Here is a 26,335-nt window from a genome sequence, read left to right on the forward strand (position 1 = left end):
CATGTTGACTGTGTTTTCTGTGCTGCCCAGAACCGCAGAAGTGCAAGGAATTTTCCAATAAATGAGATCAAATCCATAACAAATGTTTGCATCATATTCTCAGTTAGTTTTGCTCTCCAGCCATCACATTCCTCCTGTGTGAAATCAAGCACGGGGTCATTGAACCTTGTTTTATTGATGTTTTGTTCTAATCTTAAATGGATAAAATGACCTACTTTCTTAGAAGGTAATATCTAAGGCAATATTGAAGAACATGAAGTAATGCGCCGCTAAAGGGCCTGTTTCCATCAGTCCAATGGTGCAATGTTTAATACTTAACAATCTAATTTATAACTATTTGTATTTGCAAAAAGACACTTTATGGGGTTATATGCATGTTTATGTCTTGTGCTGTGTGAATGTCCCACTGAGAAGAAGCCGATACGGTTCTTACACGTTCCCCGTGTTGGTTCTCAGCAGGCCTGCCTGCCTGTCTGTGCATTGGCCACAGAACTGTTTTTACAAGTGTAGAAGTCACTGCTCCATTGCTCTGCAGCCCAACCGTATAACCAGGCTCCTTTCCTATTCTAGGGAAGTGGAACGAAGGAAACGCCTCGTGCTCCCATTGCTACGTATTAAGTCCCTCCCATTGCTCCAACAGTTGAGACAAAGACATACGGGACACTTTTCCTGTCCCTCTTGTCTTTCTCTGTCCAACCTTTATTTGTTCTGCTCTTACTCTTTGTTCTGCCTCTTTCCTACATTATCTTCCCTCTTTGTCCAGACTATACCAAGCCCCATGCCGTGGCCCCCCGCCTCCTTCTCCCCCACCCTTGAACAAATATACATCAGTGGCTTGGGCTTTAGCAAAAGTTGGCTGCCTTGCCACTGAATTCTCCATACCTCATTTGAAACGGGCATCCCTTTTGCTCGTGGGTTTGTCGAAGGCCATCTATAAGCTGGCCAGCCCAGCGTGCTGCTGCGGACTGCCTGAGTGCCAGTAGGGTTTTTCCACTAACACTTGGCTGTCATGGCTATATTATCAGAGGGCCAGACTGAGCTCTGCTGAGACAAATGCCTTCTTTGGCAGCCTCTGCCTTTTGATTTTGGAAGGAATGCGTCTCTGTAAAAACATACTGTATCTTACATTGTTTCTATGTCTTTATTAAAGAAAGCTCTGCTGCTGCTGTGATGTCTGTTGCTGTTAGGAGGATGCCCAGCTCCTTTGGGACTGCACTGTGAGGTGACCTTGATAGAATGGGAGGAGGAGTGAAGGCGTGAGTGGCACATCCCCAGCAGGTGCTGCACAACTGTGTGTGACACAGATGGGCAAACGCACACAAATTTGCTTGCAACCTGCATACATTATGCAAATACACTTATGTGTGAATGCATACACATGCATCAATGCAAGTGTCCTACTGTATCTGTTTTACCAGCAGGACTTATTCTCAACTGTACAAGAGTTTAAAGTGTGTGTGTTTGTGTGTATGTGTGTGTGTGTGTGTGTGTGTGTGTGTGGTTAAGATTTGAATTAGTTCAGTGGCTCCTCTCTTAGAAAAGGGAGTGAAATGAGCAGCCTCAACAAGTCCTTGGGGATATGGAGAAAATCAGCGCTCGCACAACAGACCAAACGGTAGCTCTTGGGTGGAATCTCTCTGAACGGAGTTGATAAGCAAGAGTTACTTACTTGACCGGCTCTGTCTGACCATCTGTGTTGCAGCTCAGCTCAACTCAATCCAGTTCAGCTCCTTTCCCATTCTCCTTTTCATGCACTGACATTTTTATCCTCCTATTAAAACTTTTAAGGGCCCATTATCTAAGAGGAAGGAATGTTGCTTTAATAGTGTGGTGGCTCCATGCTTAGGCCCCTTCTTTTCAGTTTGTAACTAACCAACACTAGCTAGCTGCTTAATGTCCTCCAGCCAGTGTCAAGAAAAGAGGGGACCGTCTCCCCTCTGAGACGTATGACAGCAGCTCAACACGGACCAGCAGCCTTCTTTTCACTGCCCTAAGCACTCAGAGCAGACTATAAACCCTTGGCATGCCTTCCACTACTTCAGCCCCATTGTTTCTGTCTCTCCACTACATGGTACTCAGGTTTAAGAGCATGAAGCGCTCTGGTGAAGAACTTGTGGCCTCCTTGGATCTTTTGTTGCGGGATCTTGTTCGTCGACATCTTAGCTGGAGCACCCATGTTAACATTTGCACAATCCCACATGTGATGTAAAAACTCATACCCTGCTGTTAAAAGTTTACTGTTGTTTTGTTTCTTGGTAGGGAGGTTTTAGCTCAGAAGGACAATCACACAAGGCTTGAAGCTCCTGTGTCCATGATACAAATGTTTCACTGTGTCAGAAAATGTGTTTTCAGTTGAGTTCTTTTGCAGTTTAGTGAAGTTAAAGCTCGTCTGGTTCTGAGAGAGCTATAGATTGCCAGCCACCGGCTGAGATAGTGATTTGAGCTCCGATCAATCTCTCCTCACAGCCATCTATTTAGACTGACTTGCCCACAGGAGTTGCCATTTTCAGCAAATCCTTAAGTACCTTTTCTTCTTTTGCTTTTGTTCTGACCTGCTGGTTTTCAGAAAGGTGACTGTGATGTGACCTGCACTTAATGCAATGTCCTGCGGGCGCTTGCAGCAGATCTCACATATTAAGTTCAAGTTCCACTGACTCAGTGACAGACACAAATTGATTCTACTTCAAGAGATCGAAAAATAATTTACTGTGGTCTCTTTATCCCCAAGGATAATGCTTTCTTTAGGAAAGAATAAAAAAGTAAGCACTGGAAATTTAGCGTGCTCAACAAGATCTTAGATGGTCACATATTGAGAGCTACCAAAATAAGTCTTGTCCGCCCTCGTGCCATGGCAATACTTTTAGTCCTGGTTCATTTAGAATGTGTATTTGAGTCAAAACAATGGAATTGTGCTGAAGTTTAACAGTCTGGAGCATACAAAATACAATGAATCTCATTCTATTTTTATGGCCTGGAGTCTTATTTATACAGGAGCCAATATGTCCCAATTCAGGGGCTGCAGTCTTTGCTCACACTGGTGCAACGAAGACTGTCCTATTTCATTTACTTTCAAAGGCTCCTTCACATGTGATCCACAAATGCGAACCTCCTTTTAAAGAATTCGGAGGATCTACAGTAGCTGTTGTATCCTTCTCAGGCAGTCTTTGAAAGCTGTGGCCTCCGATGGCTGCAGCACCTAAATTGGGACTTTGGGTTTTTAGGCATGCGTGCAGAGTTACTTTTTTGTGTGTATACAATGGAGAAAAACTGTAATACAGGATTTTTTTACGGGAAATGTCACGCCAGACTCCCGGTTTGTAATACTGCAAATAATTATTGCAAGATCTTGGACAGTTGGTGGGTTGCATTGAAAATAAGAGACATTTTTTATAGTTGTTTATCTTAGTTGTTGACTGTAAAACTCTTTATAAATAATGTTGTACTTGATTGCTGGTTATTAAGTCATCAATGTGCTACAGATAAAGACTTTAAGCCAAGTTTGCAGGGGCTTTAATCATTATTTTAAAAACAAACAAAAGAAAAACCTGATTTCTGGCAAATGAAAAGTGCATCACATCACTCTAGGCATGCAAGGATATGCTCTAGAAAACAAATTACTTTAAATGCAATCATATTTGGATATTTATATCTATTAAAGGAATAGTTTGACATTTTAGGAAACAGCCTATTTCTTGCAGAGAGTTAGATAAAAGACCGGTACCACTCTCGTGTGTACGCTAAATATGAAGCTACAGCCCACCAGCGTTTCTATAGCTCACTAAATAACATATCACACATCATTTGAACATGTAAAATAACACGTTGTGGTTTTAACTTAACATTTTATTTGATAGATTAAACAAACTAAATCTTTATGCTAAGATAAATTGGCTATGAGATTGACATTGATATTTCCATCAAACTCTCAAGCAAGAAAACATTTAAACTTATTCCCCAAAATATCAAACTATTCCTTTAACACACAGGCTGTTATTTAATGTACAGGTCAAAAAAAATGTTTTGGCTTTCGGCAATGGTGTCAACTCTTACTGTTGGGTTCAGAGGTCAGGTTAAAGTTGTGGCTCCTTTGCAGACAGAACACTCCCACTTGTTTCCTTGGTTAATTGCAGTGTTCCCTTTTTACCACAAGTGAAGTAGATTCGATGACGCCTGTTCATGTTGAGCAGTGTGAAAACCCATATCCACTCTGGTCAGTCCCTTTGGGATTTATTTAAAAGGCTTTCTCTCAATTCCAAGACTTTGGACTCTATTTCCTGTCCAGTTCTGTGCCTGTAAAGGGGTCTGTGATAGTTTTTTTGTTAGTTTTTACATATAGAGTTGTGTTTTATGGGTCACCAGATGGTTTTAGTAGATCGTGACACATATGAACTAGCATATTTGGTTTTATTTCTCTCCGACAGCCATCCATCTTCTTAAAGGATGTTTTTCTTTCTGCTTCCCATCATTTAGCAACGATATAAACTGAAGGCCTTTAGCAGCCAGTTAAAGGGAACAGCACACGGTGGATAATATCTGGGCTTGGCCTGGAGAAAAATCTGGGCCTGGCCATTGTGTCAACACTTTGGCTTTTATTGGTCCTTAGAGGGCTGACGGCCCAGGTTCTGGCCCTAGTCCGACATGTTATTGATGGATAGTTGTGTAGTATTTGGAGGGAGAGGGGCTGCATAAAATTAAGGGGGAGTGAAGTGAGTTTTGGGATGCATAATACAACCTTAGTAAGTAATCTTAAGTCTTTTGGGCTTACTTAGTTGGAAATTCAATCCTCTGTTAATGTCATAGATGTCCTTTTTTTGTTGGTCTGACCTGAGATAGACACAAAGCCAAGAAAAGGATTGGCTGAATTCCACATCCTACTTAAATATCCACATGACTTGCTGTAAAATTTGCAGCCCTTTACAGCAGTTGCTCTGTTGATGCTCATTCATAGTCACTTCACTCAGTCCTGCCATGCATTTTTCTTTTTTGCCTTCCAAGCTGAAGCATGGCCTAGTGCTGAGTCTTTGTGAAGCAGGAAGGGCGGTCGCTACAGTTAGTGTCTGATAGTTCACCCTGTCTGCAACAGTGACTAGAGCTCAGGAAGGAAAGTCTGAGAGGATTGTATGACCTTATGATACTTGTTGACAGACTTATAGTGATGGAAAGTATTTAACCAAGGAGGTCAGAATTGTCTATCAAGCTTGTGTCGTAAGCTCCTTGAAGTTAAGAAAGACTCTGAAGAGATTTCAGCCACGAGTGGAAATACAATACATAGCAGGGCCGGTTGAGTTCTTGGCAAAACATATGGAAAACAAGAAGGCATAATTAAATGAGGTTATGGTGGCAGGGGTTATAGTACATAAATCAGTAACTAAGCAAGGAATGATGTGAAAACACGTTTCTGTCAAGCTGATATTGTTTTCTCCTTGTAGCCCTCGAGGCAGGTACATAGTACTGTATGACAGCACGCTCTTTTCGAGACTGACACACCACATTTAGACTTAAGCCCAAGAGCGCACAAGGTTATATGAACTTTACTAGGTGTTGACACTCATGCACATATGCAAATGCTTACATTAATAAAAAAAGTTGGCTAATTAAGAAAGTTAGACCTCCAAACACCCTTCATTGCGACAGCAGATTTAATTAGACATTAATGGACGTGTCTTCTTGCTCACTGCATCCCTGTTCGCTGGAAGAGAAGGAAACGGTGAGAAATCTGTTCGTTTTTTATTGAGCCACAGAGGTGGGGGTTGTCACTGCATCTGTAGTCAAATGTTGGTCTTATCCCGGCGAAGGCAGCATTGTAATCACAGTACAGAGCAAAGCAGAGGGAGCACTGCCCCCGCTTGTGTAATAATTCATGACACGAGGGTCTCAAATGCATGTTAGGTGTCTGTTCTACAACAGATGTATGCATTTCCTCGTCATGAAGCATTTATACATCACACAGAAATCCTGCATCTTTTACATGCCGTGTTTAGAAAATTTGCTTTGAATTATGAAAGTTTAGAGGTCTGTCCCATTTTTACTGAAGTGCTTCAACCTTGGTGACTTATGAAAATATGCACTGATCCCCTTATTTAAGTGCAATTGCCTTTTGATCTCAGTCTCTGCAGGGATAATTTAACCTTGCAGTTTCTTTTTTTTTGCACAGTGTGATCCTCCTTTCTTTTCTTTATAGGGGATTACCTCAATTAAAATCACAGGTCTACAGGATCAGCTCCTGCTGGGTGTTTTATCCTTTCTGTAGGCAACCTCCTTTTTATAGCCTGAACCGAGTGAGCATGTTCCAACACATGCTTGAATCTTTGTAAAGGGGCTACTGGGCATGTCAGTCACCAGCACTAGGCACATACAGTATGTGACTCAGTGTCAGGAAGCGTGACAGGCATTTCAGCATTTGTTTTACTCCTTATAACAGCTCTGCGACATCTTATTTAACCCTCCTGTTGTTCTTGGGGTCAAACTTGATCCGTTTTCAAAGTTTCTACTCAAAAAAGATTTGTTTCTTTTAACCAAATTGGCAAATACAACAACAACACAGTTGGTTCAACACAACATTATTCGCAATATCATTGAATTCCAGATGTTATATCCTATTTTACAGCTTTTGGAGAAGAAAAAAAACGGTTTAAAAAACATTTCCTTATTGAACTCTGACAGAAGTCTTGCTCGGATTATAACTTAATTGTGTTCATAGTTTCTGTTTTTTCACTCAAAAATTGGGTATAAAATCATATAAATGAGGTTTATTGACCATGCATTTTGAAAAAATGTGTTAATAAGTTGGTTTAAGGGGTGTATATGGTGGCGGTAGCTGGTGGAACAGTGTAGAAAACGTTTAAAGAAACATTAAAAAACAAAGTGTTTTCAGTTTTCACCCAGGAAGACAACACAAGGGTTAAAACCAAACTCTTAGTTTACTGGATGGTTTTTTGCTCAAAAAAAAAGAAATGTGTGTGTAATCTGTAAAGGCAGTTTAGAGATAAACTGTCTCTCTTTCCTGGTCTTGCTGTTTATTTCACAGTGCAACAAGAAGGCTCAAAGGAAGGACCCACCTGCATGGACAAGAATCACGGCTGTGCACATATCTGTAGGGAAACACAGAAGGGTGGCATCTCCTGCGAGTGTCGACCTGGATTCCAGCTCACGGGTAACAAGGACTGCAAATGTAAGTCATGTCAACCTGAAGCATAGTTTCCACTCTGTGTGACTCACACACACACACACACACACACACACAGAGACAGGGAAATGCACTAGGAGGAGGATTTATAGGCTCCTCGTGAAAAGGTGATTGGAGTTGGAAACCTGCCGATGATGGATAATTATACTCATTCCACAAATGCCTTCCAACAGATTTGAAGTAGGCTACTGGCATTTAAGTACCATTACCAAGCCGTGACTAATCTCCTGAATAGTCCTAATAAAGAAAAACATGTTTATCAAATGAGGAGAGATCATTTACACAACCAGGGCAAGTGTGGAGGTTACTCGAAGGGGACTGCTCTGATGGACAGCGCGCACTTCCTGTTGCTGTGCAACGGAGATCATCCTGTCAGTGCTGGGGCCAGGGCTGATGGGGGATTTGTCTGTGTTTGGATAAGGATTGGAGAAGTGTTATTCTATAGTTTTTTTTCTGTGACAGCCCAGGAAAAGGGCAAAAGTCGCTGGGATGGTAGGGTGCAGACAGGATGGCGGTGGAAACCTCGGCTCATTCGTGTTCTTTTTCACTCTGTCATCACAGGTGTGTTAGAAGTGCCGAGGTTAATGCGCCCTTCGTCCGCCAGCAAATAAATGTATTTGCACTTGAAGATTTGCAGACACACACATACCAAAATTCTTCCCATCATTTATGTGCAGCTGACATGAGTCTTGTACTGTGTTTGTAAGAAATGTCATAAATTATAAAAAATGTCTTCACTTAAAGTTTTTGCCCATTCTGCAGATTCTAACTAAAATGGAAGAAGTCTCTGTCTGTATATCTATCCTTCCATTTTCTCCTCTACCGTTCATCTGATTGACTTTAGACTTGGCGAGTATATTGCTGAGGACCCTAGGAAGTTCAGCGTTAAGTGCAAGCTCTTGAGATCTATATGGGACATGGGTATTAGTAGTGCGTTAGGTACACACTGTGTAGTGTATTGAAAGGGGACCATTTTTAACTGTTAGACCGCACAACGGCACACTGGGTACAGCTCGCTCTCCACAGCTTGCCAAAGAATATTCACGAGCAGAGGAAGGTAGAGAGACCGGAAAGGTTACATTGTAGCAAATTAATTTGAACATTTCAAGAATCTGCGATGTAACTTTCCAAATGAACGCTTTTGTTCCCGGACATAGCCTGGTTCCAAATAGCTAGCTGTAAACAAATGACACATATACTCTAGCATTACTATATCATGTATATGATGGGAGGTGTAGTGCTCAGGACCCAAGGAAGCGCAGGGTCAAGTGCGTGAAGCTGTTTGGATGAGTGGTTCTAGAGAAAGCTGCAAGCAGCAATATCAGAGGCCAAGCAATTGGCCCATTTTGAACTGTGACGTATTGAACGAGCACCCCACTAGTTTATTAAATGCCTTAACATGAAGACAGTCTCAGTAGCTTGTAGTCTGGCGCTCTCATAGAGAGTTCAGCCTCTTGCTGGAGGCCACTGGAGCGGCTGTTGGAGAGTTTAGAAAACGTGACTATGTGTAACTCCAATGTAGCATGCAAAATTGAGTCTGGGGAGTGATGGATGAATAAAGCAATGATAATAATACATGTAATTAACATAGTTCAGCAGTTGAGTTGTTGACTATGCAATTCAAGGCACCCCCTTCTTCACATACACATAGATTTTGATATGAATCTGAGCCTAGCTTTGTAATAAGCGATGAAAATGTTTTTGTTTTTTTACTGTTTTTTTAATCCTAACAACAATATTGATAGTGTTCATCTGTTGTAATTTCAGTTTTACAGTTTTGAGTGTTTTCCATACCTAAGACTGAGGTGTGACTTTGGTAATCCAATTATTTTTAAGGAACTCCACTATAGGCGTCTTTACGTGCAGTACAGTTTGTCTCTGTGAAGACGTCTAATGGCCTTATTGCAGTATAAGCCAGCACAATTAACGTCAAGGAGCATATGGTCCAGGGAAACAGTATGCATATTATCCTGAAGTTCCAGCTGGGGACCTTTCGTTACATGTCGTTCTGCTCTCTATACCCTCCTTTCTTGTCACCATTCTACTGTCAACTTTCAACTTAAAACAAGTGTGTGTTATCCTGTTTGTACAGTTTATGTTAACCGTGTGCTCTTTGATAGTGACGTGTAACTACGGTAATGGGGGTTGCCAACACATCTGCGAGGAGACAGACCACGGCCCCAAGTGTTCGTGCCACATGAAGTTCGTCCTGCACAGCGATGGAAAGACTTGTGTAGGTGAGTCATCTCACCCCAATGCTACGGAGGGCATATAAATTGTAAAACCACAAACAATTAACTCGGCACCCACTTTCCGACAGCAAAATTAATTGACATTTGAAATTAGTTTATTGTGATAGAATGCAAGTTGAAATACCGGCCTTATTACAGTAGCTGTACCCCCCGAGCCTTCTCTCTTGATCTGTGACATACAAGGACAAAAGTCTGCCACCTACTGTGCTTTCCACTCTTCTGCTGCTGCTGCTGCTCCAGTAACCTCTCAGTCCCTGCATCTGCTTTGGCTTTTCTTCCTTCTCCTTCTCTTTATTGGGCACAGTGCAACAGCTCTACTTATTCCTCTCTGTTTGTTAGCCATGCAGTCAGACAGACACCTTCTATTAGCCCTTGGGTTAGTTCCTCCAATGCTACCCTTTGGGGATCAACTCACACACCTGACCTAACCTTCCACTGGCATTTATCGGTGTTTGCCTCCGTTGACTTATGTTGAGTAAAAACCATTCAGCCACACAGGCATATTGAACCGTTCTGAAGGGCAGTTTCCCATCAGATGAGGCCTCATCTAGATAAAATGCAGTGCAGTAGAGTCAAAGCGTAGGTTTTGATTAAATGTGTACGGATTGCGTTTATCCATGCAGAATTGCACAGACATATCATTGACAATCATGGAACATTAGTTAGTAGTAGACGGACCATTTCTGCAGACGCTTATTTTATCCGCCTATTTAACCAAAGTGTCATTAATAGTTTCTTTATACAGTACACACACATTTTTAAAACCAATTCAGCGTGTATGCTTCAGTGTAAGTAACCTAGGTTTGTGTAGGAAGCTTCAGTGAGTTGGATAGGACATATTTTCATTGTCACAAAGACAAACAGTAATAGAATTTGAGGTTACTCCTGCTGAGCAGACTGGTGAGGACTGGTTTCAGTGGCTGTAAAGTTTGAGAGCTTGGGTTAGGTAGAGGCTGATGAGCCCGATGCTTCTGGATCTCCTTTATTACCGCAGCCCTGATGAGAGCCAGACCTATGTCAAGGTCTGGTCAGCCAACTTGTCATTATTGCTGTACCCTGCTAGGCCAGGGGGACGCCACAAAGTTGACCGCAACCAAATTATATGTCTTGGCTTGTCTTATTCCCTAGGCAGAGTAAATGTATATATGGTGTGCCAGATTAGGAAGCAGTCAGCCAGTTAAAACCTCTGATTTCCCCCTCACAGTCTGGGGTTACAGAGGTGGAGGCAGGGCTGCTCTGCGGTCGACACAGGGGCGCTCCATCTCCCAGACACTCTATTAGTTAATAAAACCTCAATAAAACAAACAATGTGCCAAATGAACCACTGACTGGAGAGTGAGTGACAAAAACGTTGGAAGACCTTCAGTAAGGCACTCCTACTGTGCACTAGGACTGTAACTGTTTAGGGTTTCCACCAAGAAAAAATATTCAAAAGCAACACATGCTGAAACTATGATTGTTTTTTATATGTAGCACTTTAGAAACTACATAAGTGTACTTAAATTTTTCATGCGGGTGTGCCAGGCTTTGATACAATAACCTTACCCCTCTGGCAAATTTTTGTTTGTTTTAATACATATGACAGCTACCTCTGCTTTGAAGAAAGACATTTCATTTTTTTGTATTTCAAGGCTTAAAACAAATGGTTTCTCTTGGAAACAAGAAATCCTACTCTAATCCTGAATTCAGTTTTCAATAGTCCCAAATGTCAAAAACAAGATACAAATTGCTTGCTAGGGTTGTTATATTTTTAAGCGCTGTCCTTATGACACATAGTGATCATTCCTCTCAGCCACCGCATTCCGAAATAGTAAATTATGTATATAGTGTGGAGGGTATCCATAGCAACCACACAAAGTGAAAATACACTCCCCTTTAGCCTCACTATTGATTTGGAAACGTTTGTGATTAATTGAGTCTCTGCATACTTCATCTGAAAGGAACATGATTACAAAACAGCGCTTGCCTCGTCAGTGGCTTTGTCGTTAGTCTGCTGGCTTCTCTCAGTATGCTGTAGCTTCACTGTTCTATCCATCTTGTGGGGTGTTTCATATGAATTCTGACACATTTTTATTCATTTTATGGTGTCTTTCCTCACCCAGGCTTGGTCATGAATTTTTTAATAATACGCCACATGCTGATTTTTTTGGGAAGTGTTGGTTCTTTATCCTTCCTATCTTACCATTGTTGATACCTTGCATACTATAGATGCTATAGGTGGGAATTTATGGACTATTCTCTCTCATTCCTTCATACACATACAAGCACACACACACACTCTATTTGTTCAGTTGCCTAGTCAAACTTTAAAGTCAGATTATTTGACTGAAACAGTCTTAATAAAGTCAAGTTTATTTGTCTTATCAAGTACGTCCAGGTATCAGAAAGGAGCAGCCATCATGTGGAAGCATTCACGCTGTTAGCACAGCAAATCATAAACATTCACAAATAGCAGGCAGATGCAGACATGCTCAGGAGTTCAATCATCTGAAGAGTTAGCCACACTATGCTAGAGACACACACACACACACACACACACACACACACACACGCACACACACACACACGCACACACACGCACGCACAGAACAAGAGCCAGAGATGCCTTTTATAATACAAACAGTAATACAAACAAACACACAAACATACAGTACATATCCAGCATGCATGCATCAAATGCATGTAAACACATGTAGTCTACATGCACATGCCCATAACATAAACACACTGTGCTCTCATTTCGGGTGGTCCGTGCATTCATGCTGGTGTATTACTTCACAGTGCTCTGTCCTCTTAACTGCTGAGAATTGTTGTTTCTGGATGCTGCATGTTGGGATGGGGACATGTTGGTCCAACTTTGGCAGACAATGTGAACTGTGCATGCTTTGTGGTGTTGTCCTGTTACTCGTAGAAATGACCATCTGCTTTCTCATCTGGCACCCTAAAAATGCTCTGAATTTGTCATTCTGACATCCACAGGGTCATAGAGTACCTTTTAAATACAGGGATTGAATATGAGTTTCTGAAATACTTTTTAAACATAATTGAAATTCTTTAAATTATAAACCTGTTATTGCATTTAAAATATGCCCCTTAAAAGTAGTTTCCCATTTTGTCTATGTGCTTAAAGGCCCAATCCATCACCTTAGCTTTACCATGAATTCAGTACATGGTCTACATACCAAATGTGTGCCATGTAGTTTAATGTGAAGTAAAATATACACTCAGTGCACTGCAGAAATGGGATTCACTTGTTTAATTAAAAGCCAATTAATTAAAAGTCAAAATTTGACATAAGTACTGTTTTTGTAATACTTTTTTAGTGACAGCACATAAACCGTACAGCAGGGCTACTGACAGTGCTTAGAGACTTGACATAACAGCCTAACAACATTAATTCTGGAATGATCTGACCATAAAAGCCCATAAAGTGCAGACGTAAATCTGGCTGTCCCCGTCTTTCAGCTTGCAGCACTAACCACCACTCGCTCTGTCTGTCGAGGCTCGCAGCACTCATACTAACTAGCAAAAGCCTCATCTCAAACACAAACAACAAGAACTGCACTTTGTCTGCACTGTGTGGAATATATATTTTTGCATAATTGCATGTTGCGGGGTAACACTTTTGCCTTGAGATGTCACCCTTTTCATTTTAGACGAGGATCTGTCATCATCAGTTTGTTTTTAGGATTTGAAAAGTAATCACTGCTGTTTATGAGAGGCTGTCTTTTCTATTGCAACATGTCATTTTCTCATGTCATTATTAGCTCCTGGGGCGTAAATGGACATTAACGATTTTTTTAAATTCAGGAGAGATGGTCCCCTCTCATCCATGCTATCCACCTTTTCCTGAGCATCATGATATCTTTCATGAATTATATGGGCAACTTCCAGTTATTCATTTCAATTAATCAGTGTCTCTTTTTTTGTTGGAATTTTTTGTGGGATAAATATTGTGGGAACACAACTTGCCAAACGGGATGATGTGATAATACCTCTTCGTTTCCAATAGAGAGGGATGGAACGACAACCTAAATAAGTGGCCTCGGATAGCTGTAACAAATTAAGTCAGCTTAGCATTTGCTGACTTTTCCAGAGTTCAGAGACAGTTTGAGCTGTTCCCGGCTGCACAGTCAAGCTAAACTAAATTTAGTGCTTAATGTTACAATTTTGAAGATCTCCATTTTGTTCTCTTTGGTGGTCTATGACAATAAGCAATAATTGCAGGTGTGTTCTTTGGACCTCACTTGAACTTGGTTTTGAAGTTTTATCGCCTGTAGTAGTCACTCTAGTCTTTGTTTATTTGGCCGCAACGCTAGCAGAGACCAAAAAGGACGAAAAAAATAGTGCCCCGCTTCACACACGTCGGTTGAAGAGCAAGTGTGTTGCGTGAGCTCGGCCTACCTATTATTCAGGTCGTCCTTTAGTGGACCAACACCTGCTGGGTGATGGAAAAGGCTCACTAACTGTGCGCCGCTTCAGCTTTTTCCCAGAAATATAGCCACAGACAACAGAACAGCAACTGATTTATTAAACTAGCCAAATATGCACTGTCAAAGGCCACTTCTTCAGGTTGCTCCACATCCCTTGGTTGTAGAAAGCAGAGGTATGATCACAGTATCCCATGGAAGGTGTGACAGGGTGTTTTCCTAAAAGGGAAGACACCTGTAGCGACTTCATTCACAGGAATAATCGGAAGTGGCGCCTATAATTTACTGTAGGAATAAGGTGGATATACCACCATCACACTAGTTCTTGTTTCATACTCATGATTTACTTAACACACGAATGCTGTGTGGTTCAAGTGTACAGAGAACTAAAGTGGTGTTTTTACAATGTGTGCGTGTGTGTTGGTGTGCGCGTGCATGCAGGGGAGAGGAGTGTCCAGTCCCAGGCAGCCCCACAACTGTTCCCCAATGGTAAATATGTGTTCCTCTGACTCCTCTCTCTGGGGGTCTGTGGGTGTGGGGAGTAGAGGAAGCTAACCTAGCAGGCACTGATCAGGCCCTTCCCCTCCCCACAGGGGCATCATCCTTCTAACCCTTGACCTCTGACCCCCCCCCCCCACCTTCCTCTTCCTTCTGCGAATGCCCTCTCAATAACAACCACTGCCCGTGTCAAACCACACCTTTTTAAAACACAGCTGCAAACAGGGAGTCTCTGACCAGATTTGCTGCATTTAATATTGGCAACTAGAAAAGATTCTTGTTGAAATAATCTTTCTATTTGCGGTGGTGGAAGTACTGTATTAAAACACAGTTTTGAGGTACTTAAGCATTTTCATTTTCTGCTGATTTATATTTTCTTTAGATAAGACTTTTTTGCCAGTGTAAATGCAGAATCCAGACTTTACATTAAAAAAAGTTTAATAAACTTGAAAAGTATAAAACATTATTATACGTTAAACAAAGGGATCCTAACCTTACAATAAAGCAGTGAGGCATCTTGTCCCATTTCAGATGTCTGTGGGTTGTAAGCAGTTCCACAAATGATTTCTCCTCTTAACTTCTCAGATGGTTTTAACCCTATTTTAAAACAGGTTTATGTTGTGACCCTTTGGAGGGGCCAATAACTAAACTACCTAACCGTACATAAAATAGTTCCAACAGGTTCCACCTCAGGACCTCTACAACAGTAAAATGCTGCTTACACAATAATGCAACAGTATTGATCTAGAAATGTCATATATAGTAATATATCAGTTACAAAGAACGCACTATGTATTTGTACTAGTATTTTTAACCCTCCTGTGGTCCTGGGGTCAAATTTTACCCGTTATTAAGTCTCTACATCAGAAATATGTGCTTCTTTGATCCAATTGTCCAAATATTACATGGATGGTTCCATATAACGCGTTTCTTGCAAATCTTCTTGCATAGTCACTTGCAAGGATCAGATCACTAATTTATTGAATTTTGGGTGTTTTACGTCCCCCCCCCCCCCAAAAAATGGCCAAAAAACAAAAGAAAATTATAATTTCATATAAATGAGGTTTCTTGACCATGAATTCAAAAAAGAAAGTAATGTAAATCTATGGGTGATATATTGGTGTTAGTGATGTGTACAGTATACTGATGGTAGTGTTACAAAAACGAAATAAATGTTGAAAAAAAAACATCAAATAGTGTCGAAAGCGTCAAAGAATTGTACATTTTCAGTTTTGATCTGGGAGGACAACACAAGGGTTAAATACTTTAAGTACATCTCTCTTATAATACTTGTGCATTTGTGTATAATGTATTTTGATATGACTTTAAATGCAGTATTTGAATGAGTAGTTTCAAATGTATCCACCAGTAAATTTACTAGATGGATCTGAATACGTCCCCTGCAGTTTGATTGATTTACTAAATAAGGATGTAGAAGCACAAGTGCCAGTAGCCTCTGTTAGAAGCACACATTAATTTAACTGTGAAGGCTTTTAAGAGGCAGACCAAAGACTTTGGTATTATTTGTGTTTTTGTACCAAATGAGCATGCACAGTTTCAAACACTTGGCTGTGGTGTTCCTTGACCCCATCATCACGGCCTATTAGCTTTGGTGAGGGAGTCAATTATGTGTCCATGATTGCTTCATAGAAAGATCAGATAAAAAATCCCTCTAAACTTGCTTTTTCAAACACATGTAATCTTATGTCCTTAAATAATCTGTTGCAGGGAATATATCCATGTTAATCCAGTCCAGTTTCTTCTATGTTGTGTCCACAAGTCATTTATTTCACATTTGCAGTAAAATGAAACAATGATTATGTTTTGGGGCGGAAAAAAAAGTATAAGAACTTTCAAATGCAATTCAGCCCAATTTTTAGGATGAGCTGTGTTTGAACAGATATGGAAAAGATGCCAGGAGAAATAAACTAATAAATCTACAACAGCGTATCAAACATTCATACTTCAAAGAGATTTACCATTTAATTATACCAAGTAAAAGACCAAGGGAAGAGGCTGGTTCTCAGAGGAGTAGCCTGTTCAAGGTAAGAAGACAAACAATAGTGTTTTAACTTACTAGTTATTACTATTGTATGTACACGGAGTTTCCCTAATGCCACAAAATCACAGTCTGACCTATTTTAGGATTGTGTGTCCTAGTTTTTGTTATTTTCCACAGAAATAGAAACATTAGGAACAAGAGACATATTTTGCATTCTCCTTTATCAGTCCCCCCCCCCCCCCCCCCCCCCCCCCCCCCCCCCCCCGTCCCCTGAATTCCTGTGTTACTGTACCATACTGAAACTAGCTTGCTGGTTTACTTTCACAGTTGCACCTCTAGAGAACAGAAACAAACTGTTCTCAATGGTTTTATTTTCTTATTGTGTGGTTTGTGTTATTGAGAGAGCATTCACTTCAGCTTTAGCTGGGTTATCGTCTGATAACGTCTCTAACTTCTGAGTAACTTTATTCCAGCTGCATGTTTGCTGTTTGGTCAAGAAAACACAGTATTTTTTTAAGCATTTTTTTTTCCTTAAAGTCATTTACTCCCGGTGATTAACACCCAGACAACTTATGCCTTATTCTTTTTTCTGAATTCTGTCTACAGCCCGTTGATGTATTTTGTTTGCGGTCGTCACAAATGGCTGATGACAAGTTGCGATGAGGTTGCTTGTCAACAGTCTTGATTTAAATCAAGAAGTGCTGCAGCTAGAAATCCTGTGGCTTCTGCTAAAAGATTACGTACACTGTCAGAACCCTCTGTAGGAAACCTATACTGTGGAAGCTCAGCATTAGACCAAACACCCTAAAAGTCCTATTGGAGAATATTTACAAAAGGCTGCCCACTGTTACTGTAATTGCGGGTCCTAACCCAGTGCACTGGAGATGTGGTTGGAGTGAATCCAAAACACACAAACCAACACGCATACCAGAGCGTGTGTCTATCCCCTGTCTTCACAAAACCATAATGCCAGAAATATTTTTTTGCTCTCTTAACACACGATCATTACACTTTGATGAGATGGCTGCCTGACTAAGCGTTTTGGAGGCATGTCCTGACAGTGTCTTATCGTCTCATCTGCCAACTGTCTCTGCTCACACTTTGCAATTATGCAAACCCACAGCGCTACTCTCTCAAGTCTGGGTCTCAAGCGCCCCACCCCGCACCCCTCTCTTTCTGCCCAATACTCCATCATGAGCTATCATGCCAACTATGATTTAAAAATCCACCCGCCACTGTCACTTTTTACCAGCCACTCTTTTTGCCTCATAAAGGTCAAAAACAGGAATTGCTGTGTCTCAATGATCCTATCTTGTCCCATTCATGGTAGTCATCATTGCACCTACAATAATGTAGATGTCCTCAATTCAGGTCATCCTGTACATCTCATCTGCGTTTTTTTCCTGTATCCACCGTGTGTAATTCTGCGTGTGTTTATGTGTGTTTGTGCGCGCGTTTATGTGTGTGTGTGCGGGTGTCAGTTGTGGGGGGAACAGAGCAGCAACCCCGCCTGCTGCAGCGAGCAAACAGGATTGATACAGCAGCAACCTTCAGCTGCTTTATAGTGAAAAAAACGTTACAGCATAACTTGATGTTGGCAGGACGGTCTGAAATGTTTTGCAAATGTTTTCACTATATCTTTTGTTGGTATGTGAGATGTTTGAGTCACACACGTCTCGTCTTCATATCAGAAACAAGGAAATGAATTTGACCCGGTCTCACTCCCGCTTGGTCAGTGGCTGCAAGTGGGACTACTGTGATTGCGGAGTAATGAAAATATGATAGGGGGCCCCGGCTGTCATTCAGTGTCTTCCAGTAATGCGGGCCCCTGATTGGTCCTGGCCAGTAAGCAACTGCATACGCTGCTTACCGATAATTACGCGTCTGAATCACTCAATTCTCATTGGCTACCAGCCAACGTGGCAGGTAGATTGACAGTGTTACCCGCCAATTGCAAAATTCAACTGCATTTGGCGGGTGTTAATCTGCCCTGATGCCAACTGCAGGGAGTGGACAAGATAATGGAAACACCTCACAGAAAAGGATTTCAGCTTTGGAAAATGTTAAAGGGCAAGTGGCAATTATGATGGGGTAATGGTAAATACTAAAACGTTATAAATTTAGCACAACAGTAAAGACGAGTCATGAAGTCCTCCATCTGACTCGGTAATGTCTGTTACACAGCAACATGAGCTACATTAACCACCAATAGCTAATGACCGTACCATGTAGAGATGTAAACCCCTGAATGTATTGAGAAAGAAAAGGTGCATTTTTTTTAATTGATTCATTGAAACTACAATTTACACTCAGTTTTGTTAGTAATCACTACACACAGGCCTGAAATACACAGTGGGTCCGTATGGGGACTTGAACCAGCAACCCACTGGTTCCCCACCCAACTCCCTACGGACTGAGCTACTACCACCATTTTACAGATCATAAATAACCACAGTGACAAACACTGCTATAAAGTGTGTCATCTAAGGTTGAAAACATTTTACGGCTATAATATTGACTAATAACTTTGTAAAATCCATGAACATCAAATAAAGAAAAAAATGCTAAATAATTGAAGTTGTCCAACAAATTGTCATGTGACCTAAGAGAACCCACCTTTTTCCCGCAATGTTGACTAAGTCGTTTCCACGTTGGAATCCTGTTTCATGAAGTGTTTAATAGTGGATTCATATTTAATCCAGATTTGTCCCAGTATATTGAAGCATCAGGTTCCACTTTCAGCAACAACATCCACTGAACTGTTTGGAACTGTTGTCAATTAAACAACTATAAAAGATCAAATGAAATCACTTAAGGCACCTGTTTTGCTTTGATGCATAACTCTAGTCTAGTCTGTTAAATATTAGAGTAACCGAGCTTTACAAAGTTACATTTTGGCTGCTGCAGGCACTGCAGTTTTAGATTTAAGTAAAGAGATTAGGTGTTTCCCCAAAGGGATCCTCGTTCTCTATATAAAAAACAAAACCTGTGCAGCACTCCCTCTTTAGTGCCATGTGTGAGCTGCCATCTCCCTGCCAGTGTGAAGTCTTCAACTTGCCAAGCTGTGCTGGTTTATTTTTACAAGAGCCATCATCCTACAGCCCATTAGAGAAAAATGATGCGCTATGAGGATAACCAGTTGCCTTACAGCAAGTTAAAGTGATTGTTCCAGGTCGCAAAAGGTTTTTTTTATTTCCCTTTTGCTCAGAAGTGTGTGAGGCTTTCCATAAAGCTGCCAAATACTATTAAGGCACACACCGGTCTCCCTTATGTGAGAACATATTTCTCCCGTGCTGTTGCTTAAAATGAAAGTCTCCGTGAAATTTGTCAGTGTCTAGAGAAGAGACCTCAGCTATTCTGTCCTGACTGAGTACCTTCCTTTTTTTGAATCAGTCTAGCCAACACAGGGTAATGGTAGCTGAAATTGCTATTTTATCCCTAAAATGCGTGGAAGGTTTTGTCAAAAAGCAGGAAAAAGTGGTGGTTTTGTCGAATCTGTCTTGAAGTCAAACCTCTGCCCTCCTGATGGAGGGGAGACAGATGCCCTGCAGTACAAAGGACTTTTGGAGGTTGTATTCCACTTTGACCAAAGAGAAGCAAACATGCACACACTTTAACACAGAGAAAATGTGTGAAACCCTATATATTGGCTGTGTTGGATCTAATATTTCCCAATGACTGTCTCCTTTCATTATTCCCAAGCATCTCCTAAATTCCCTTACTGTAAATGTCAGCCGCTGCATTTAAGAATTTCTTATCTTATTTCTTTCTTTGTTCCTATGTTTTACTGAGGACCTGAAAGTCTGCTCTGCTTCTTATTGTACGGCTCCTGTTTGACACAAAAAATGAATGCTAAATATAAGAGTGCCTTATAATTTTATTTTTTTCACTACTTTACCAATACACATACGAGCTGTTTTGATGAGGAGGAATAAGTAGGTCAAGGCAGCATCTACAGTGTATTTATCTATGGGGGCTTGTCTGACTGGGAGTGCTTGTTTCCCTGCAGAGACCTGTGCAGTGAACAATGGCGGCTGTGATAGCACATGTCATGATTCAGTGACAGGAGTCCGCTGCAGCTGTCCTGTTGGCTTCACTCTGCAGCCAGACCGCAAGACCTGCAAAGGTAATGCATCACCATTCGAACCACACCTGCCCTGCTGTCACCAGATTAATCTTGCGCTTGTGTTGCAAGGCAAATTGGATTTTGTTTTCTTCTTTTGAAGCTAATAGGAATTATCAAGTTATTTAAACCCTCCTTGTTAGCACCTTTTTCAACCCTACCAGTTGGATTTTCTATTTATAGACTACATTATCATTGTTTTGCTTCCACTGGTCTGTATCCTTGCTGCATATTTTGAGTAGTAAGTTGTCAGTTTTTCCACTGTATTACCATCACCCTTCTTTCTGGGGGTTGGCAGAGCATCCTCAACTAAAGCACACTGCATACTGTAGCAACTTTAAAAAAAAATTATATGTCTAAAAAAATCCAATCCAAACTTTAGGGTAAAACTGAGAATTATATTAGGACACTTAGAAAACCAAGGCACAGTGAAGGAGTTTGACAACTTGGGAGATACAAGCGTGGATACAAATCTGTCACCCTTCTACGGCTCGTGTTATTACACTAACAGCTCTGATAAAAGTACATTGGCTTCTATTAGGTTTGAGAGGAAACAAGAGGAAAACAAACCCAGGCAGCTCTGGCACAAGAAGACAGGGACATGCTGCAGGCCAGGCACTTTTGAAGAACAGAGACAAGATGGAGCAGGGAAGGGATTTTTTTATTCCATTTCTGATGCATTTATTTCAACCAGATGATGAAGACTCCCTCAAGAGACAGACGCCTCATTTGTGATGATGATTCGGAATTAATCAGAGCTGCTGCCATCTTGCCAAAGCAGAGCACCATCAAAAGCGGGGATGAGCACATGATATATTGATTGGGTATTGGCTGCAGAATTAAAGAGTGGAGTAACCAGAGGGAGATTGACAATGATGATTTAGAGACTCACTGCCATGAGGCTTTACTGTGTGAGAGCTGCCTCCCATTACAGCCACACGCAAATTAATATTTTGCCTTTTTGAGGACCATTCAGGAAATTCCTGAAGCTTATGTCAAGTTTATTCAAGACTGTCATGGCAACACGACCAAACAAATAATCATACTATTTTGAATAGTTACTATGCCGTTAGCCAAGCTGACTTTGTTCTTATGTAAATTTTTCATGAGCTTCTTTTAAATCTGCTGTAATCAGTATATTTATGTTAGGAATGGATCACATGGCTACGTGTATGTGAGAAACCCCAGAGCATTATAACCCAAGTCTGCAGTTCCCCTTAACTCTCCCGATGTTTTCTAAAGAGTCGGTGGAGACCAAAAACCGAGCTAAAAGGAAAGTAAATATTGGGCTTACATTTGACAGGTGGAGAGAAACATTACTTTAAATGAATAACTATGTGCTCTTTAACTGCTGGTTTTCTAAATAATCAACTGATTACTAACAAACAAATGTAAGTGTTATGTTCACAGCTTGTTCTCACTACCCTCAAGTGGTGAAAACAAATCCGATCATATGCAGGATTAATTTTTCTCCTCTTTTTTGTGATGTGTGATTTGATGTATATATTGTTTTTGATCATTTTCTGTTTATAGACATTGATGAGTGCCGCCTGAACAATGGGGGGTGTGACCATGTGTGTCGAAACACAGTGGGAAGCTTTGAGTGCAGCTGCAAGAAAGGCTACAAGCTGCTGACCAATGAGAGAACTTGTCAAGGTAGGTAGCCCTTTTGACCACCTTTTACCACTAAGATAAAACACATTTTCCTGTAAGCATGTCCTTAACACTTTCTTTCTTATAGATAGTGTTTTTTGCGTTGATTAGCATGGATAATAAATCTAGAAGCACATGAATATGCTCCCTCCAGCCTGCAGAGAAGCCAAACCAGGCCTCTCTGGGTTGTTTGTCTGTTACATTTGGTGGTAGCCATCGCTCAGCAGGAGCTGGGAGGACTAGCTGCAGAACAAATAAAGAGTTTGCCATGGCCGAACACAGGTGTGGAGAATTAGAGCACCAACTCTAAAACCTCTGGTTCTTGGATGAATCAAGCCACTACAGAAACATCTGGTGAAAGAAGACAGGCAGGCTAGAATTGTGGAGCCGAGTTTAGCCTCTCTCCGAGTGGAAAAACAGATGACATGCTATTTTTTTAATTCTCTTTTCTTTATGATGTGGTCAATCAATATCCAGCCTGGTACACATCAATGTCATGCAATGGGTTTAGTACGGAGTATACAAACATCGTATGTGTTCAATGAATACAGTGTCCCTTTGCTTTCTAGCCACTTTCTTGTCACTTTAAATCTATTTTGGTTGGATGCCTTTCTCTCATTATTTAAAACAGAACAACGCAAAGTTTATTTTGCCATAATAGCACAAATAACTGAGAAAATAGAGTCTGTGCATGTAGGAATGTACATCACAGTTTGTTTTCTGTGTGCTGTTTGGGTGGACAGGGGCCACTTTGGAACAGCGTTGGCCTTGTTTGGTGCTGTGTGTTTTGTCTGCAGAGAAGGGTTGTGATAAAGCTCACCTCTTGTTGAGTGAGTTGTTGCCAGGCTCACACACACACACACACACACACACACACACACACACACACACACACACACACACACACAAACACACACACTACTGGGTCATCCTCTCTTCTCATTCCTTTCATTTTTCTCACCCGTGGATCGAGAGCCAGGCAAAATATTAGCAGAATCCCTCTCTATAAAGGTTACATTTTTTGTGATGATATATCCTCTGATTTATGGTTGTTTACCCCAGGTGTTAGGGCCACTAAAGGAATTGAGTATTGCCTTTTCGTAAAGTTAGGGGTACCCACAAGAGATTCATTGAAAAAAAGAAATCAAAATCAAAGCAGCAGTTACATCAGTGACACTTAAATAAACGTTTGCTGTCTCCACGAAGTGTTGAGATGTGTAAACTGAACTCTGGGTTTATCTTGGTTTAAACAGTCATGGTGTTTCCCTGCTGTCAGTGGACCATGGCCAATAAGTCAGGATGGGGCATGTCTGCTGAGCCCCTGTCAGCATTCCTCCACCCTCAATAATCTCTTTCTTACTGCTAATCCACATGAGGGCACTCAGGGAGATGTTCAGATGCCATGTTTTCTCTAGAAGGAACATCTGAGATATAGTTCTAATCTGTTCTGTATTAACAACAGTTTCAGTCAACCTCATGTACCTTCTAGAATTTTGTATTAAGCCAGGATGGAGGTAAAAGTAATGCATTGAGTTCTGATGCACAAACAGTCCGGTTCAATGAGTGGGCAGATGAACAGAGAGCAAAGAGAAGAACTACTTGATGGAAACTCTGATTCATTATTTCCAGTGCAAGTGATTTGACTGTTCTCATCTTTCTATGTTCCCCTGCACGTACATCACCTCATGATGCAGTCTTGCCCACCCACTGCATACTTGGTAAATAAGGGTTGTACTGTAGGAGTCCCAGATGTCTTCACACATTGACTCTGTAGTGTGGCACAACACAAAACGATATAATGATAAGTTGCAAATCGACTTCTGGCGTCACCTCTTGCAACATATTTTGAGGGTAAACTGAGTCACCACGCCTGTTTCCCAGAGGAGTTTTAGATTTGTTACTTAAAAGTGTGTTGAGCAGAATGCTATGCACATATTTATGCTCAAATGTCTAAAAACAGCCACTTTTGCAATGCCTCATAACATGCTGCTCTCATCTGCCACTGCTGTTATAAATCTCCTGGGGCCAGCTGAAGGGACAAACAGCAACAACTGTACAAGTTTGCTCTTATAAATGTTTTTCAGATTTATTTGTGGTTATTTTTTACTTCTCTGTATAGAACTAGTGCTTCAGGTTGTGAAACATCATTTCATTTGTCAGATTTTTTTTTCATAAAGGGGAATTTTTGTATCTATATAAGGTGTACTTGACTCATCAATTAAACATTTGGAGACTTTTTTTGTAATTAACTCAAAATCTTAACACATTTTCATCTTCTTTTTTCTCTCACAACACACCTGCCACATATTAACCTCAATGACTGTCTTTGCCGTCAGCTGTATTGGACATGAAGGAATATGCCCAATTTGAAAATGTGAATATGTTTTGCTATGCTAGGCAAGATTTGGGCAGCCATTTATCTGTCTCTCTTTTTGGCTTCTTCAAGGTAACCCATTATTTAACTGAACTCCTGTAATTGTTGTGAAATACCTGCGTCATCTGTTTGATGGTGGCTGGCGCTGCCTCATAACTCAGAGGTGGTTTAGATAATGTGGATGAACTCAGAGGTGGTTTAGATAATGTGGATGAAAGCATGATATTCCTGGGAAAATCCTGGGAACCTTGCTTAAATTGACCAATTACACATCCAGCAAAGTTGAAGCACATCTCCATTTTCTCCCGGCATGTACTGCTTGGGCTTGACTCCGATTTTTGTTGACATTAAAGGAAACCTTGATTGTAAAAAAAACAAATGTTATCCATCCCCTGTAGCTTCATGTATAAATCCTTATGGTCTTCGAGCCCATGACATTTTTACAACTTACCAGGATGCATGTGTAAAAGAGCAGAAAAGCTTAAAAAGATAAGACAGAGAAGCTACTGACAGGCAGGAAGGAGCTGTTGCAATGTGAGTTTGCAAGTGTAATGAGGCTGTTATGGTCAGAAGAACCTATCTCCTATTTGCATCTCAATGATTATAATGATTTTTATACACAATGTCCATATGTCTTCAGAACAAAAGAGAAGTCAAATAACGGGCTTTCAAACAATATTGGGTTATTTCTGGGCTGGTTAGGAGGCGCAATGGGGAAAGTGATTGGCAGGTTCTATGTGGAGAGAAAAATGGCACTTCAGCTCCTATTATCAGGTGAAGAGCACACTCTCCTTTGAACTGGTGATCACACGCTTGTTATTTCAGAAATTCATGGAAAAATTCCATTTCGGTGCATCGAATTGGAAAACTTAATAACAGCAGGAGGTCAACCCCTGTACCAAGTACCAAACAGAAGACGTCTTGTTTCAAAATTCACTTTATTTTTTAGTTGCTTCATGATTTTACCAGTTGCAATTCACTATAAAAGATGAAAATATGCTGTAACTGGAGTACGGAAGAGTCCTGTTTGAAGATCTTTTTTTGTAATTTGTTGAAAAGTTTCTAACACCATGTCTTTTGATCTATACAGATATTGATGAGTGCTCTTTTGACCGTGCCTGTGACCACTTCTGTATCAACTCTGCCGGGAGTTTCCAGTGCGTCTGTCGTAAAGGATACATCCTCTACGGCCTGGCACACTGTGGAGGTGAGCCCGCACGCCTTGTCTTGATGTAAATCTCCTGTCCCCCGCTCTTCCTTTGCATCCCAAACCTCTTTGTTGACCATTAGTTGCTCTGATGTTTGGCAGGAAAAACTGAACGACTTAATATAAAATAATATGGCTATTTCAGATTTCTACTCACAGCTTACAAAAGGACAGTTTTAGCTGATGAATTAAAGTATTTTTTAGACAACTGCTGATGCATTTCCAAAGCATACTTTAGCCTTTTAGTTCTGGTTTCCATTCTCTTAAGGCATTGATTTATTTATTTTTGCCATGCTGGCGATGTGGCTCTAGAGATGTTAATGATAGCAAGAATCCTGAGATCCCCTGACTTTTCCTCTAACACCACCATAAGGGAGCTGTTTGTTGCCTTGAGTAAAACAACAACAACAACAACAACAACAACTACAGCTGTTATGTCAATTATCGTGAAATTCTGTACTAGGGCTGGGTATCGAATTCAATACTTTTTTAGGCACCGACCGAATTGCCTATAAAGTATTTAGTATCAAAAAATGAAAAAAGTGTCATTCAATACCCAATTTCATTACTTAGGAGTAAATTTCCTCATAGTCAGTGATTCAATAAGCAC

The 26,335-nt window shown here is 40.8% G+C and overlaps 1 protein-coding gene across 2 annotated transcripts in view; it reads left to right on the plus strand.

Moving 5' to 3' along the window:
* Positions 1 to 26,335, plus strand: part of scube3 (signal peptide, CUB domain, EGF-like 3) — an 80,304-nt gene that overhangs the window by 40,931 nt on the left and 13,038 nt on the right. The window contains exons 5-10 of one of the 2 annotated variants that reach the window (XM_034877870.1): positions 7,028 to 7,171; positions 9,307 to 9,423; positions 14,310 to 14,357; positions 20,378 to 20,494; positions 22,025 to 22,147; positions 25,609 to 25,725. In XM_034877870.1, the coding sequence (XP_034733761.1) occupies positions 7,028 to 7,171; positions 9,307 to 9,423; positions 14,310 to 14,357; positions 20,378 to 20,494; positions 22,025 to 22,147; positions 25,609 to 25,725 (666 nt within the window). The remainder of the gene's footprint in view (positions 1 to 7,027; positions 7,172 to 9,306; positions 9,424 to 14,309; positions 14,358 to 20,377; positions 20,495 to 22,024; positions 22,148 to 25,608; positions 25,726 to 26,335) is intronic. The other variant, XM_034877872.1, reaches the window with a different exon arrangement.

Source organism: Etheostoma cragini, chromosome 7 (genome assembly GCF_013103735.1).
Source record: "Etheostoma cragini isolate CJK2018 chromosome 7, CSU_Ecrag_1.0, whole genome shotgun sequence".
Lineage (NCBI taxonomy): Eukaryota > Metazoa > Chordata > Actinopteri > Perciformes > Percidae > Etheostoma > Etheostoma cragini.